A 14839-nucleotide genomic window follows, 5' to 3' on the forward strand; every position below is an offset into this window, starting at 1 on the left:
TCTGAACTTCAAAGGTGCTATCTTTGAAGGAAGTTCAGTAGTGTGGATAGGTTCTTTAAAATCTGGACTAAAACACAGAGTAGATTCACCATCCTACTGATGTGGAAGCCACCATCCACCACAACAAACTTTCTACAACATAGCTTTTAACTTAAATTATGTTTCAAAATCTGCTTTCCTTCTTGAAGATTAGACTCATGTATGAAAAGTCCTGTCATTCCTCCCCTATCTTCTCCTCTTTCTTTGCCACAAATAAACATATATTCTGCAGGCTTTCAGATTTTCAAATTCTGGATTATTGAGCTTTGTTTCCAAATTAAAACTGACCCACTGGAAATCTTACATGGTTTCCTCATCACTTCAGCATTTTGCAGCCAACATATTCATTTGAATCTTTTTCTCTACTCTGTGGACAAGGATGGCATTGATAACAGAGCCAAAAGGCAAGCTGGCTATGATCTCAATATGCTTTCATCTAGGTTTTTCCCCCTCAGGATATTCTTCTGATGTACACAGCATTATTATTATGCTGGTAAAACACCACATGCGTGTTAGCTGAATTTATTTATTTATTGAACCACCTTTTAGCCCCCAAGGTAATATACATTTTTAAAAAACAACACTGCATAGCAAAACCCCAGTAGCAAACAGAAGAGTCTTTTTAAAAAATGAATGCAGAGACCAGAATTTGAAAGCCATTGAAAAGCCAATTTAAAAACCATTAAAAACCAAGACAGTTTTTGCCGCTTGTCCAAAATCAAAATCCAGCTAGCCTCCTTGGAAAGGGAATTGTCCATTTGAGGTATTACTGTGGGAAAGGTCCTGTCAAAAACTAATATAAGCACAATTGTTATACTCTGGATCTAACCCACCAAAACCACAGAAAACGAGTAGAGACATGGAAAATAATCCAAAGTGTAAATACATTGTGTGCACATTCCCATTCCAAAAGTGATTTTTGGAATCCTTCCACTTAAACTGCAAACCAGCAGGAATTAATCAGAATCCCTCCAAATAATAAAAAAGGGATATCCACTTGTTCATAAAAGACACACATCCTTGTAAAAAAACACAACAGTATGCCTGTATTTCACATGCAAAGGGATCTTGGTAGCATCTTTGCGGCTGAGAGAAAGAAACCGGTATCATAAGCTTCCAAAGACTTAAGTCTATTTCAGTAGATGCATGATGTGCTTGATGAAGTAGACTTAAATTTACAAAAGTTTATGCTATCAACTTCTTTCTCTTATTTAGTCTCAAAGCTGCTGCAAGATCCCTTTGCATTCCTATCTAGACTCTTTGAATTTTACCTGTATTTCACAGTTGTATTTAGTTCTTAAAATTGCAAGAGAAGGTCCCTCTTTCAAGACCGTCCCGATTTTGTGAATACCTTTTCTCTATAATACTCAAAGAGTTTCCAACCTCTGATGCATCTGAAATACAGTATAAGGACAGTCTTGGAAACTCAACTGCAATATATTGTAGAGTGAACAGCCACACAGCTTTATGTTAAATATGCTCACTGGAGTGTGGAAAAAGCTACCAGATGCTGAACTGAGTAAGATGCTAAGGTTTAGTCTGACATAGCATAGCCTCTCTCTCTCTCTCTCTCCTTGATCTTGATCCACCATGCCGCCTTGCAAGAGTGGTTTCCACGCTTCTGCGCATAAGAATGCTGCATCCTTGGCTGAAAAAATGATCAACACTGTGAATTCTGACTGGCTGAGTGCCAGCTTGGGGAAAGGGCAGAAACAACGTGTACAAACAAAAAATGTATCCTCAACAAACAACACAACAATAAACAGAACTTTACCAAATCCCTTTCACAGACTGTTCTTCCAGAATATTCCAGTCAGCAGGGCCAGTAGCCCTGATGACTTTGGGATTCCAGATGTTGTATACCATACTCCTATTTGAACCTGTTGAAGAACAAAGTTCTACCAACACACCTACACAGAGGTATGGGGAAGTAAAGGCAGCCACCTGGATGGTGAGATGAAGGACATTTGCTAGAGCATCTCCAAAGCCAATCAGCTACTGCGCAGCCAGCTAAAACCACTGCATAAGGAGGAACTGGATACCTCCGTATGCAACACTGCAAATAGAATTCACAACAGCACAACCTCAAGAGGATTTGGGTCATAGTCTTCCAAAAGTAATTTTTCTCAGCTCTAGCTGACAGCTGATCAGATGACAGGAGCACAGCCCTTGCTTACGTAAGTGGTAGATGCATGTTTCTGGTCCTGAAAAGATTTGTTTCCCACAGCTCCTTTATAGTTTGGACTAAAGCCCAGAGTGGATTCACTGCTTCATTGATATTGAAGCTGCCAGCCACCGCTTATGTAATTTCTGGTCACTAATTGGAAATCAGGCTCTATAAGAGTTTGTTTCTCAACACGAGGAATAAAATAGCCCTAAACCCAGAATTAGGAGATGGGACACAATGCACAGATTAGGTCATTAAATAATAATAATAATAATAATAATAATAATAATAATAATATAATTTATTTATATTCTCCCTTTTCCTGAAGGAATCAAGGTGGATTACAAAAAAATAAATAAAAAAATAGAAACAACAATAAAATACAAATTACTGTATTTTCTGGCGTATAAGACTACTTTTTAACCCAGGAAAATCTTCTCAAAAGTCAGGGGTCATCTTATATGCCGAGTGTCATCTTATAGGGCAGGTGCTGAAACCTCTGAGCCAGCATGGAGAATCTGTGGTTGCCACATATGGTGGGGGGAGTTCAAAAACGGCCACATTCCCACCATATCGGCGACCGTATGAAAGCAGCAAGGGCGGCGCTGTACAAGTATGGTAGAAGAAAATCTTGGAGACAGGGAGGGCTGGGCAGGCAGGGAGAGCTGACCAATTCAAGCAGGCTTTGCATACAACAAGTTTTCCTGCTAAGTACCTGCATGTCATAAGCATTTGAATTAAAATTATCATATTGAAATCAAATCTGATTTTTAAAAAATTTGGTGTGCATTGGAAGAGAGGTAGTCTTATACAGCGAGTATATCCTAAACTCAATATTTTAACTGGAAAAGTTGGGGGTAGTCTTATACGCCCAGTCATCTTATACGCCGGAAAATATGGTACAATAAAATTGCCTTTCTAAATAATCCCTTACCCCAACCCCCCTCCTAATCATAAAAAACAAGTAAAAAGAACAGTAACAATATAAAATAATCAACAGTATAAAGTTTAAAATAAAATTAGTTAAAAGTTAAAGGTAGGTTGAGGCAAGAGAGCTATCTTCTAGGAGTATTATCCAAGGCCTAGCATTGACATATTCTCGTCAGTTTAAATAGCTGACAGATAAGGAGGGCATTGCTGCTATAGTCATATAATGGGAAAAGACACCCCTTCTTTATGTAGTGCTTAAAGACAGTAGAACCCTGAGGTACAATACAGTTAAAGTTAAGCTTGCTCATATATCATTAATATTAATAGTCCTTGAACTGTGGACATAAATTCCAAACACTGCATGAATGGGGACCTTGGTGTTCCTAGCATTTCTCTAGGTATTTTAAGTTTAATAATTAAATGGCTGATGAATAGCCTCCTGTTTGCATGCTTTAATTGTTACAGCTAAAGCCAATAATCTAAATCTATACAAAACCAAGTGCTTAATTTCTCAATACTGGCAACATTTTTACATCAGCTTAACATTTTTTTTAAAAAAGGTTCTCATGCTCTTGAATATATTAAAGTGAGATTTATTGAGTCTGACTAAAAGAGTGCCAGAGAATTTAGGAATCTGATTTGCAATGGGGTGGCTGGGATAACAGAACTAATAACACAAGAGTTTTAGGGTTCAATTAATTATTGAGGACCAGGGTTTGATTTCCGGCTTGGCCATGAAACCCACTGAGTGACCTTGGGCAAGTCACATTCTCCCAGCCTCAGGGGAAGGCAATGGCAAACAAATCTGAACAAATCTTGCCAAGAAAACCTGATGACAAATTTGCCTTAGGGTTGCCATAAGTTGGAAATGACTTGAAGGCACGTAAGACACACACACAACTGAAGACGAGCTCAGTAGGACTTACTTCTGATCAGGACAAGAATAGGTTTGAGCTTTCAGCCTGTAATCCTCATCACACTTATTTGGGAGTACAGTCTATGAAAAATATTGGGACTTCCTAGAAGTATAAGTCCACAAAGCAGGTAACTGTTCTAGAGAACTTGGGAATGAACTCAGTCTTCTTGTTGGAACATTGTACACATAGCAAATCATGGAATTATAGAGTTGGAAGGTACCCCAGTGATCATCTAATCCTGCTATACAGCAATATACTATATACTAGCAGAAACCAACAAGGACCTGGAACAATTACTGAAGAAGTTTAAGGAGGAAAGTAGGCTTAATGCTGAAATTAAGAAAACAAAAATATTGACCGCAGAAGAGCTACAAAAATTCATCCCAGACAATGAGAAAATAGAAATAGAAGAGTTCCCATACTATGGATCAAATAGTGACGAGAACGGATTCTGCAGTCATGAAATCAGAAGACTAGGAATGGGAAGGGCAGCTATGGAAAAGATCCTAAAGTGCAAAGATGTAACTCTGAACACTAAAGTGAGGATTGTATTCCCCATCACAATGTATGGAAGTGACAGATGGACAGTGAAGAAAGCTGAGGGAATGAAAAGAAAGAAATTCAACTCATTTGAGATGTGCTACTGGAGAAGAGTGCAGAGGAGAGCCAAGAAGACACACAAATGGGTTCTAGAACATATCGGGCATGAACTCTTCCTGGAATCCAGGATGACTAAACTGAGACTGTTGTACTTTGGCCATATGATGAGAAAGCATGAATCACTAGAAAATATAATGATGCTGGGAAAGGCAGAAGGCAATAAAAAGAGAGGAAGACTACTCGATCAGAGAGGGCATGGGCCTGAGCCTGCAGGACCTGAGAAGGACAGAGAATCTTGGAGATGTCTCATCCGCAGGGCTGCTATGAGTTGAAATTCACTCAAGGGCAGTTAATAACAACAAACAACAAATTGCTTCCCTTGATCTGGCCATTATACTCCTGTTACTATGTTATAGAATTGGATTGGCTTTTTAAAAAGCTGCTACAGCACACTGTTGACTCATGTTTAGCTTGTGGTCTATCGCTGCTGTTGTGTGCCTTCATGTCTTTTCTGACTTATGGTGGCCCTCATGTGAACCTATCATGGGGATTTCTTAGCAAGATTTGTTAGGAGGGGGTCTGCTTTTGCCTTCCTCTGAGTCAGAGAGTGTGACTTGACCAAGGTTACCCAGGGCAGAAGATGCCAGCCACAGCTGCTGGTGAAACATCAGGAATAAACTCTTCTAGAACACAGCCTCATAGACCGAAAAACCCACAAAAAACCATGTCACCCAGTGGGTTTACCCAGTGGGCAAAGTGGGGATTTGAACCCTTGTCTCCAGAGCTGTAGTTCAGTGCTCAAACTTCTTGTGATCTATTAAGACCCCTAAATTTTCCCCACATGTGCTGTTGTCAAGCCAGATATTGGCCATCTGGTTTATATACGTTTTTATGTAATGTAATGAACCACAACATCAGAATGGGATAATTAATCTATGCACTGTCTAATTTAATTCCCTCTTCAACAGAATAATTATAAGGCACAATAATCTATTCATAAATCCAGAGGTGCATGGCATAGTGGTTTGAGCATTGGACTAAGACTCTGGAGTCCAGGGTTCAAATCCCTGCTTGACCATAGAAATCCACTGGGTGCAAGTCACACTCTCTCAGCCTCAGAGGAAGGCAAAGGCAACCCCTCTCTGAACAAATCTTGCCAAGAAAATCTCATGACAGGTTTGTTTTTGTCATTCATTTAGTAATGACTTGAAGGCACACAAGAACAGACCATGGGCCTTCAGATGTGGCTGGACTGCAGTTCCTATGACCCTTCCCTATTGACTTACGCTGGTTGGATCTGATGGGAGTTGCAGTCCAGCAACATTTGGAGGTTGTTTTCTACTACTGCATTAACTCTTATGTACACGGTGTGCTGTCACAATGCAATGCCATGTGTACATAGAACAGCCCTGAATGAGTGCTCCATAATCTATTCCAGTGATGGCGAACCTATGGCACATGTGCCAGAGGTAGCACTCAGAGCCCTCTCTGTGGGCACATGTGCCATCACCCCAGCACAGAGTTTGCCAGAGTTTGTTATTAGAAAGCCAGAGGGATATGGCACTTTGCAATAAATAAGTGGGTTTTGGGTTGCAGTTTGGACACTCGGCGTCTAAAAGGTTCACCACAGCTGATTTTCTGTCAAAATGACATCTGATGCACAAATACTGGAATGCTGGGATAGGGAAACAGGATGTCTGCCCCAAAATAAGTCAGAAAAAGCCCCTTCAAATCTTAATGCCCAAAGAGTTTCCCTCCAGTGGCAGTTAGTACAGGTGGGCCAGGGAAGAGAACCAAACAGAAGAGGTAGAATTCAAAAATATAGCTGTGTTAGTTTGTAGAATCAGTACGTAGAGAGATCTTGTAGCACCTTTGGGACTAACTGAAAGAAATTGGCAGCATGAGTTTTTGTAGACTTTGAATTGGCATCCTCACATGCCAATGGCATATATATGTCTGTACCTGGCTTCCACTCCACCAAATGCGTCTGAGAAAGTAGACTGAAGTGCTACAAGAACTCTTGACAAACAGATGAGGGTTATCTTGGCAATCAGAAATGAGGCAGGAGAACAAACTAGTTAGGAAAAGCACATTTAAGCCCTACTGGTATCAGGGTCATTGTCATTACTTGTTATGACTTGTCAGTCTACAAACAGGAGCAATGCTGTTGTAAACAGTGGGTCCTTGTTATCCTCTGGGGTTTGATTCCAAGACAATCTGTGGATCACAAAATCCATGAATGCTCAAGTCCCATTAAAGACAATGGCATAGCAAAATGGTGTCTCTTATATAAAATGGAAAATCAAGGTTTGCTATTTGGAATTTACACTTTTTTTTGGGGGGGGGGGATACTTTCAAGCTTGAATCCGTGGATAAAAAAATCCATGGATAAGGAAGGCTGACTGTAATGGGAAACATTAAAATGAAAGAAAGAAAGAAAGAAAGAAAGAAAACACCTCAGTAGGAGAAACCAAAGCACACCATTCATTCTCACTAAAATGAATGGGATTTCAACATGTGCTACTTGGGTTCAGGTATTTCCAGGGGATTAGGCACATGGATATTGCAAACCCATCTCAAATGCCACTGTGGGCAATGCAAGTACATCACCTGCCATTTCCAGGCCATCTGGAAGGGTCCCAAAACAAACATGGGCAGCCTGGAAATGGAGGACGTTGTACCTGCATTGCCCACAGTGGCATTTGAGATGCACTATCAATATCCCTGTGCCTATTTGCAAGGAAGGAGGTGCATTCTGGCCTAGTGGGTTTGAGCATTGGCCTGCAACTCTGGAGGAGCAGGGTTCCACTCCCTCTGAACCATGGGACACCTGCTGGGCAAGTCACACCCTCTCAGCCTCAGAGGAGAGCCAGAGGGGAGGGGAACCTTTCTTTTGAGGAAAACTTTTGGCACAGGGCCCTCTCCAGAAGCGGGAAACAAAGGCACACACCACCCCAGGACACCATATTCCCTTCTTCCATATTCATTGCCCAGGAGAAGAAGAAGGAGGAGGAGAAAAATGGCTTCAGGGCTACACTGAGGGAAAACCAAAAAGAGAAGAGTGGAGTTGGAAAGGACTTGGAGGCAACACATAAAAAGAAAAAGGGAGAGGAGTGGAGAGAGAAGGAGAAGGAGCTGCAGGGATAATCCCTTTTGGAGCTGTTTTTTGCACTGCCCTGGCTCCAGGGTGTGGAATTCTGGGACTGGGAGGGGGCTGTGGCTCCTCCAGAGCGGAGCTCAGCTCTTCCCATCCCAGGCGCCCCGGAGCCAGGGCTCTCAGAAGGGATGATTCCCCGGTGAGGAAGAGGGGCAAGAGAGAGGGCGCCTGGGAGGAAAGACTGAGAGGCGTGGGAGAAGGAGGGGGCAGGGAAGGGAAACAGCCGGAGCAAGAGAAGAAGGCAAGAAGAGGAGGGGAGCCCCTCCATCCCTCCATCCCTCCATCCATCCCCACGTGGCGCTGACGCCTCTCTCGCTCGCCATCCGGAGCTATAAAGGCAACAGAGAGAAAGAGAGAGAAAGCTGAGGAGGAGGAGGAGGAGGAGGCAGCAAGGCTGGCAAAGCGAAGAAGAGGAAGAGGAAGAGAAGGAGGCGACGGCGGAGGGGAGGAGGAGGAGGAGAAAGCCCCCAGGGGCCCCCAGTGGGCATCCGGCTTTTCCCTGAGCTGAGGGCTGGGTGGGAGTTTTCCCGCCTGGGAGGCGAGGAGGAGGAGGAGGAGGAGGAGGAAGGCTGTGGGGCAGGTGAGGAGGGCAAGGCATCCCCTGGGGAGGATGGGCGTGGGAAGCACTGTCCCTGCCCTGAGCCTCCTTGGCTGAGGCATCTCACCTGCTCCTCCTTGGTCCCCTCTGGAAGAGGTCCTCCTCCTCCTCCCCTCCTTCCCTCCTGCTTCCTGGTGGATGTTTCACCTGGGGCTCCTGTTGGCCGAGAGCGGGGGGTCCTCTTCCCTCTCCCCCTTGGAAGGACTGGGTCCCCAGGAGCCCATGGAGAGCTTCAACTTGAGCCTCAACCTCAGCCTGAATGGGAGCCAGGGAGGGCAGAGGGAAGGCCTCCCTTACCCCCTCCCCACCACCTTGGCCCTCATCTCCTTGGCCACCCTCCTCATGCTGGTCACCATCTTTGGCAACGTCTTGGTCATCATTGCCATCTTCACCAGCCGGGCCCTCAAGGCCCCCCAGAACCTCTTCCTGGTCTCCTTGGCCTCAGCTGACATCTTGGTGGCCACCTTGGTCATCCCCTTCTCCTTGGCCAACGAGGTGATGGGCCAGTGGCACTTCGGCAAGGTCTGGTGTGAGATCTACCTCGCCCTGGATGTCCTCTTCTGCACCTCCTCCATCGTCCACCTCTGTGCCATCAGCCTGGACCGCTACTGGTCCATCACTCAAGCCATTGAGTACAACCTCAAGCGCACCCCACGGCGCATCAAGAGCATCATCTTCCTCGTCTGGGTCATCTCGGCAGTCATCTCCTTCCCGCCTCTCATTTCCATCATGAAGCAGGGCGAGCCGGAGAGTTCGCCCCCCGAGGAAGCTGAGTCAAGGGCGGCGAAGAAGGAGCTCAGCTGCAGCATCAACAAGGAGACCTGGTACATTATCTCTTCCAGCATCGGCTCTTTTTTTGCTCCTTGTCTGATCATGGTCCTGGTCTATGTCCGCATCTACCAGATTGCAAAGAGGAGAACTCGTGTCCCACCCGGCAGGAGAGGAGAGGCCACTGAAAGGAGGCAGAATGGCCTGGCGGACAAGGAGGACATGCCTGCAATGACCAAGTTGAATGGGGAGAAGGTGGCTGTGGCAGGAGGAAACCAGGAGAGGGAAGAGATCAATGGTATAGACCTGGAGGACACCTCCTCCTCTGAGCACAATGAACATCATGAGCCTAGGAAGCAGGAGAGGCCACCACGAGGTAAGGGCAAAACCAAACTGAGCCAGATTAAGCCTGGGGACACCTTGCCCAGTAGAGCAGAGGAGGAGCGCAGTGCCAAAGCTTCCCGGTGGAGGGGCAGACAGAACCGAGAGAAGCGCTTCACCTTTGTCCTTGCAGTAGTCATTGGGGTTTTTGTGGTCTGCTGGTTCCCTTTCTTCTTTACCTACACGTTGACTGCACTTTGTCAAAGCTGTCCTGTGCCCGACACCCTCTTCAAGTTCTTCTTCTGGTTTGGTTATTGCAACAGTTCCCTGAACCCTGTCATCTACACCATCTTCAACCATGACTTCAGGAGGTCCTTCAAAAAGATTCTCTGCCGGTTAGACCGAAAAAGGGTTGGGTGAGAAGGAATGGACTCCTGTTTTTGTTGCCATGGCCAGGTGTCTTCAAGATATTCAGCTCTGGTTGGATTTTTGGAAGTGGGTGACATCTCATTTGCTTACTGAGCATGGACTCTTCAAAGACTTCAGGTGAGATGAAATGATTAAAACTTTAGTGCACAACCCTCAGCCCCCCAAGTGGATATGTCTCTACTCAGTGATGGATTGAAAGCTCTTATTTGTAAGTGCTTCTGTACACTTATAAGATTGACAAACTGAAAGGAACCAGTCGGGGTGGGTAAGGGGAAAGTAAAAGTCATATCCCGTATATCAGAAGCATTTTCTTTCTATCCTCTCCCAATGCCCCTGATGACATCCAAAAACAACAGTATTGCATCTTTGAGATCTTGTTCCTCTTTAACTTTTATAGGAGAGATCAGCTTTACAACTGCTTCAGAGCTTTCTTGAAAATGCAATGTATGTGTGAAAACTAGAAACAAAACAACACCCCCCAGTGGACCACTGGAGCCGCCTCATCAACTATAAAACATGATAGTATTACAAAGATTTCCAATTTGCTGTTGGATTTTGGGGTATACAAACTGGTAACATAAGCTTGACAATAGCCAGTGTTTTATTGTACTCCCTCTATGTGGTTTTCTTTTAAATTTCATGTTTGTGTTGTCTTTTTATTCAGTGTTGTTGAAAAACTGTATCTCCTATTTTGCCATCAACTGAAAAAGAAAGAAATAATTTTAAAAGAACATCCAAATCAGCATAGATTCTGTCACAAGGACGAGCTGTTTTCTTACTTGTAATGCTGAAGAGGAATTAGATTCTCAAAAGAGCATGATATGGTGCTCTGTCCTGTCTCTGTCCTTCCTCAGATGTATGTTCAACGCTCACGTATTGCCCTTACCCTGGTTGTAAATAGATAACATGGTATATGAAGTCTTTTGTTTTACTTTACACTGTTACTTGATTTACATTGATTTTTAACATTTTCATTTGTGCTGGCTGTCTTGCACAAGAAAACTCTTTCCATGCACAAGGACACTTTGTAGTTGTTTTCAAGTAGCCATAGAAATGTCGGCTTTCCTTCTCCTTGTTTCAGGTTTCATGTATCAAATTCTCTTTTGATTTATTCTAGAGTGAATGTTGTGCATAAAGGCAAAATGGGCATAAAGGAATCATCATTCTTCTGTCTATGACCCAGCAGCACAAGAAAAAGTGAATAATTTTTGTTCATGATCTTTCTGTTCCCTCCTGCAAATAATTCATTCATCCTATATGACAGTATTCTGCAGATGATTATTAAAGTGTGGGAAAGGAGTGAAAACAGCCTTCCTCACCATGGCATCCTCTGTAGGTGTTGGACTATAAGTCTTATCATCCCCATCAGCTGAGAAGTGCTGGCTGTGGGTTGACGGGAATTTTAGTTCACTACAACTGGAGCATGGCAAGGTAGAGAAAGCTTGAACGTGATAACAATATTTTCATAAAAATAATAAAACCACTAAGCACAGTAGTTTGTGGTGGGTAATGATGGTAGACAGATACACACATGACTAATGTTTGTTGTTGGATTCTCTTTATTTTAAGTGAAATTGTTTATGTCGATGCTTAGCCCTCTTCCTAAAAATGTCACAATTCTTTGGAACACAAGGAATGACCCTTATTTCTGACTTCACTAGCACTATAAGAGCAGACATCTAATCTCGGCTGTGCCTTTTAGGTTTGAAATAATCATTTGGAAGCCTTCAATTTTAACAGAGCTGTTAAACATAATACTAACAGATAGGGGCAAAGAGCTTATTACCATCAAAGTGTACTTGTGTACAACTTTGACATAGTTTTATTGGTTGGAGAACCTTATACAAATGTTTACATATTTGTATTAAAAACAATTATTTGTATTAAAAACAATACAAAATTTACAGGGTTGTTTTTTTTTAAAGAAAATATATGTAGAAAAAGAACAATTTTTCTAGCAGTAAGGATAACTTTTGTGCTAGAAGTGCATATTGCTACACAGGGTGTAATCTATTTCTGAAGTGTGCAGAAGCAGACCATCCCTTGTATAATTGTGCGTGCACAGAACTTGTAGTTTTTGGACTACAATTCCCAGAATTCTTGAGCCAGCATGGGATTTACAGTCTGAAAATAACCTTTCCAGATCTACCAAAAATGAGCCTCTGAAGCCACTGTAATTCTATTGTGAAGACACTACCATATAGCAATGTTGAGATATGTATTTATAATGGATCAGGGTACTGGAATGATATTTATTTCCTCTCTTGCATTGACTTTTAGACTGTGATAATCTCCTTTTAATTTTTTAAAATCTCTTTGCATTACAATGTAATTATGTGTAAATATCAAAAACCAGTATCTGTTTAATTTCCCCAACTAAAATCTAAATTATCTGAATGTGAATGTTCACTGTTTCCTAGCCAAAGAAAATCAGATATAGAGAAGTTTTACTTTCCACTTGAGGCAAGCCGCCTGCGTCACAGTTCTCTCCAGTGACGTCTTGTGATTGGAGAGGAACCTCAACTCCTTGACTCATGTGATTCCATGATAGTTTCCCAGGACAGATTGACCAGTTTAATCTTGGGATACTAGCCTCATAAGAGTTTCTAGGTGCTGTGGAATTCAACTGTTTAATTAGAATTTATTATCCAATCATGTTGTCATGGTCCCTAACAATGTCTTCAAATAAGAAAACCATTTCCCCCCACCCCCTGATTTCTCTTGAAATGTTCATTAAAACAGAAAGGCCAATATTTCAAATCTGATTTCTTACGATACCAGAACAGATAATTTTAAGGCTATAAGGTACAACTCCAGAGAAAGTAAAATGGGCTTGATGTAGTTGAAACACTGAGTTTTCTCTGGAGATTGTCTACATCTCCCAGAGTAGCAATTTTTTTTAAAATAAGCGTGCCTCTGCTCACATAGGGAGCTCCCTTACCCACAAATATGTCTTTCTTTAAACTACTTGCAACAGGAAAGGAATTCTGTATTCACACTCTTACATATACATATGTCAGCCTTCCATTGAAATGAATGGAGTCACCATTCAGGAACTCTGTAAATGCCAGAGGCTGGGAGAGATATTTTTCTGGATTACAACTCCCAGCCTCCACTGGCTCAGTTGGCTGGAGAATTCTGGGCAATGTAGTCCAAAAGAAAATTAACAGTTCCCTAGCTCTCTGTGTATTTAGCTTCTTCTTTTGGGGTGAATTTTTTTTAGGGCTGGTTAAATCTGTAATATTCTAAGTCAGATCTGAATTTGTCCTGCTGGAAGGATCTTATATGAAGAATGCAGATTGCCGATATGTAGTATTAAGTCCAATGTATGCATTTATGAAGCAAACAGAAAATGCCTTATGTTGGGAATTCTTCTTCTTCTTCTTCTTCTTCTTCTTCTTCTTCTTCTTCTTATTATTATTATTTTCTGGAATGTGTTTTTAAATCAGAAGTGCACCTGGTGCAAGTCCATCGATCCCATGCCATTTGTGCTTTCTAAGAGAATGATAAATGTATACAGAAATGGCCATAATGTTTTTTTTATGAAATAAAAAATGTTTACACATCAGAAAGCATGCCAAATCTCAGGTATCTGTTTTCAAGCATCTCAGAGATCGGAAGACTTAACGGGGAAATAGAGGAAACCCACCTTGTAAATCACGTTCTACAACAGTCTTGTAGTTTGCATAAGTCATTGTTACACCACATGTTTAGAACAATGGGCTAGTTCATTGTACACAGAAAGACTGACAAATAAGCCTTTGATATTATTTTGCTTTCTTCTTTCATGGCACAACAAACCTATTCATACACTTCTTAAAGAATAAGTTTTAGGGCTTATTGTGTGGACAATGTACTCCTGTGCATATTTAAGTTTAAGTTGTGTGTATTTAAGCTGTGTATGTGTTCTTTCTCTCAAGTGAAATATTCTTCCATTCCAATATTTACAAACTGTTGATAGACTGCTGACTAATTAGGCCACAAGTGCCAGTATAAATGTTTAAGAGCAGGAATAAAAACAGTGTTTGTCTCCAGCCGAATGCCGGTTAACTTGGAGTGGGGGGGAGAAAAAAGTACATTTCTACATTACTGAGAGAGTATTTCTTTTAATGGACAACTCTCAAAATCGGGACTTCAGTTTTGTCATGCAGGAGTTAGCCAGAAGATCTCATACCTGTAGATAGATAACAGTCATTCTCTTCATAGAAGACACATTGCTGTTTTTGATTTCCTGGGATTTGCCCAATATTTTCTCTTTCATGCCCAAAGCACACGGCATGCGTATTTACGCTACAAAAAGCATTGCTCTCACTTGAATCAACATAATGGCAGTTAGCAGTCATAAAGGACCAATGCACTCATTGTGCTGTGCAAATATGGGTTTGCCAGCAGAACAATGACCCAAGTGCTCAAGAGGAAGTGCTGTCAACCAAAGCTTGATCATATGAGTGTATCTGCCTGACAGATATGGTGGCAAAAATAACCCCACTCAGGTCCTAACCCTCACATGATGAGAGGAGATCAGGGATGTGTTTGCTGGCCCTCCATCCTATTCCTGTCATCTGGCCCTGCCACCCTTCATGAGTTGAAAAGCAAAGATTTGGAGCAGGGAGCTTGCTCTTTATAGGTTTCCTGTGCAATTCAAAGCTTCAATCATGCATGTAAATGGCAAAATATGGATAAGACAGAGGAGTCAGCACAAATGATTGCGACCCTGCTCTGCATGATGAGGAGAGAAAATGGATGGAGAGAGGATTTCTGTCCCTCATATATTACTAAAAGTTGGGGTTATTCAGGAAGTTAGAATAAAATGTTTCTTTACACAGCACATAATTAATCTCTGGAATTCAGTACCACAAGTTGAAGCGCTGGCCATTTGGCTGGATGGATATATATAATCTCCCTCACGTCCC

General features: G+C 42.3%; 1 protein-coding gene across 1 annotated transcript; it reads left to right on the forward strand.

The window, feature by feature from the left end:
* Positions 1-8417: 8417 nt before the first annotated feature.
* On the forward strand, positions 8418-13304 carry LOC149318503 (alpha-2A adrenergic receptor-like). The gene is made up of 2 exons (XM_089509887.1): positions 8418-10043; positions 10324-13304. The coding sequence occupies exon 1, from the start codon at positions 8547-8549 to the stop codon at positions 9915-9917; it is 1371 nt and encodes a 456-aa protein (XP_089366013.1). The 5' UTR covers positions 8418-8546; the 3' UTR covers positions 9918-10043; positions 10324-13304.
* The last annotated feature ends 1535 nt before the right edge of the window (positions 13305-14839 follow it).

Source organism: Sceloporus occidentalis, unplaced genomic scaffold (genome assembly GCF_023333645.1).
Source record: "Sceloporus occidentalis isolate IW3139 unplaced genomic scaffold, rSceOcc1.0.p SCAF_2, whole genome shotgun sequence".
Taxonomy (NCBI): domain Eukaryota; kingdom Metazoa; phylum Chordata; class Lepidosauria; order Squamata; family Phrynosomatidae; genus Sceloporus; species Sceloporus occidentalis.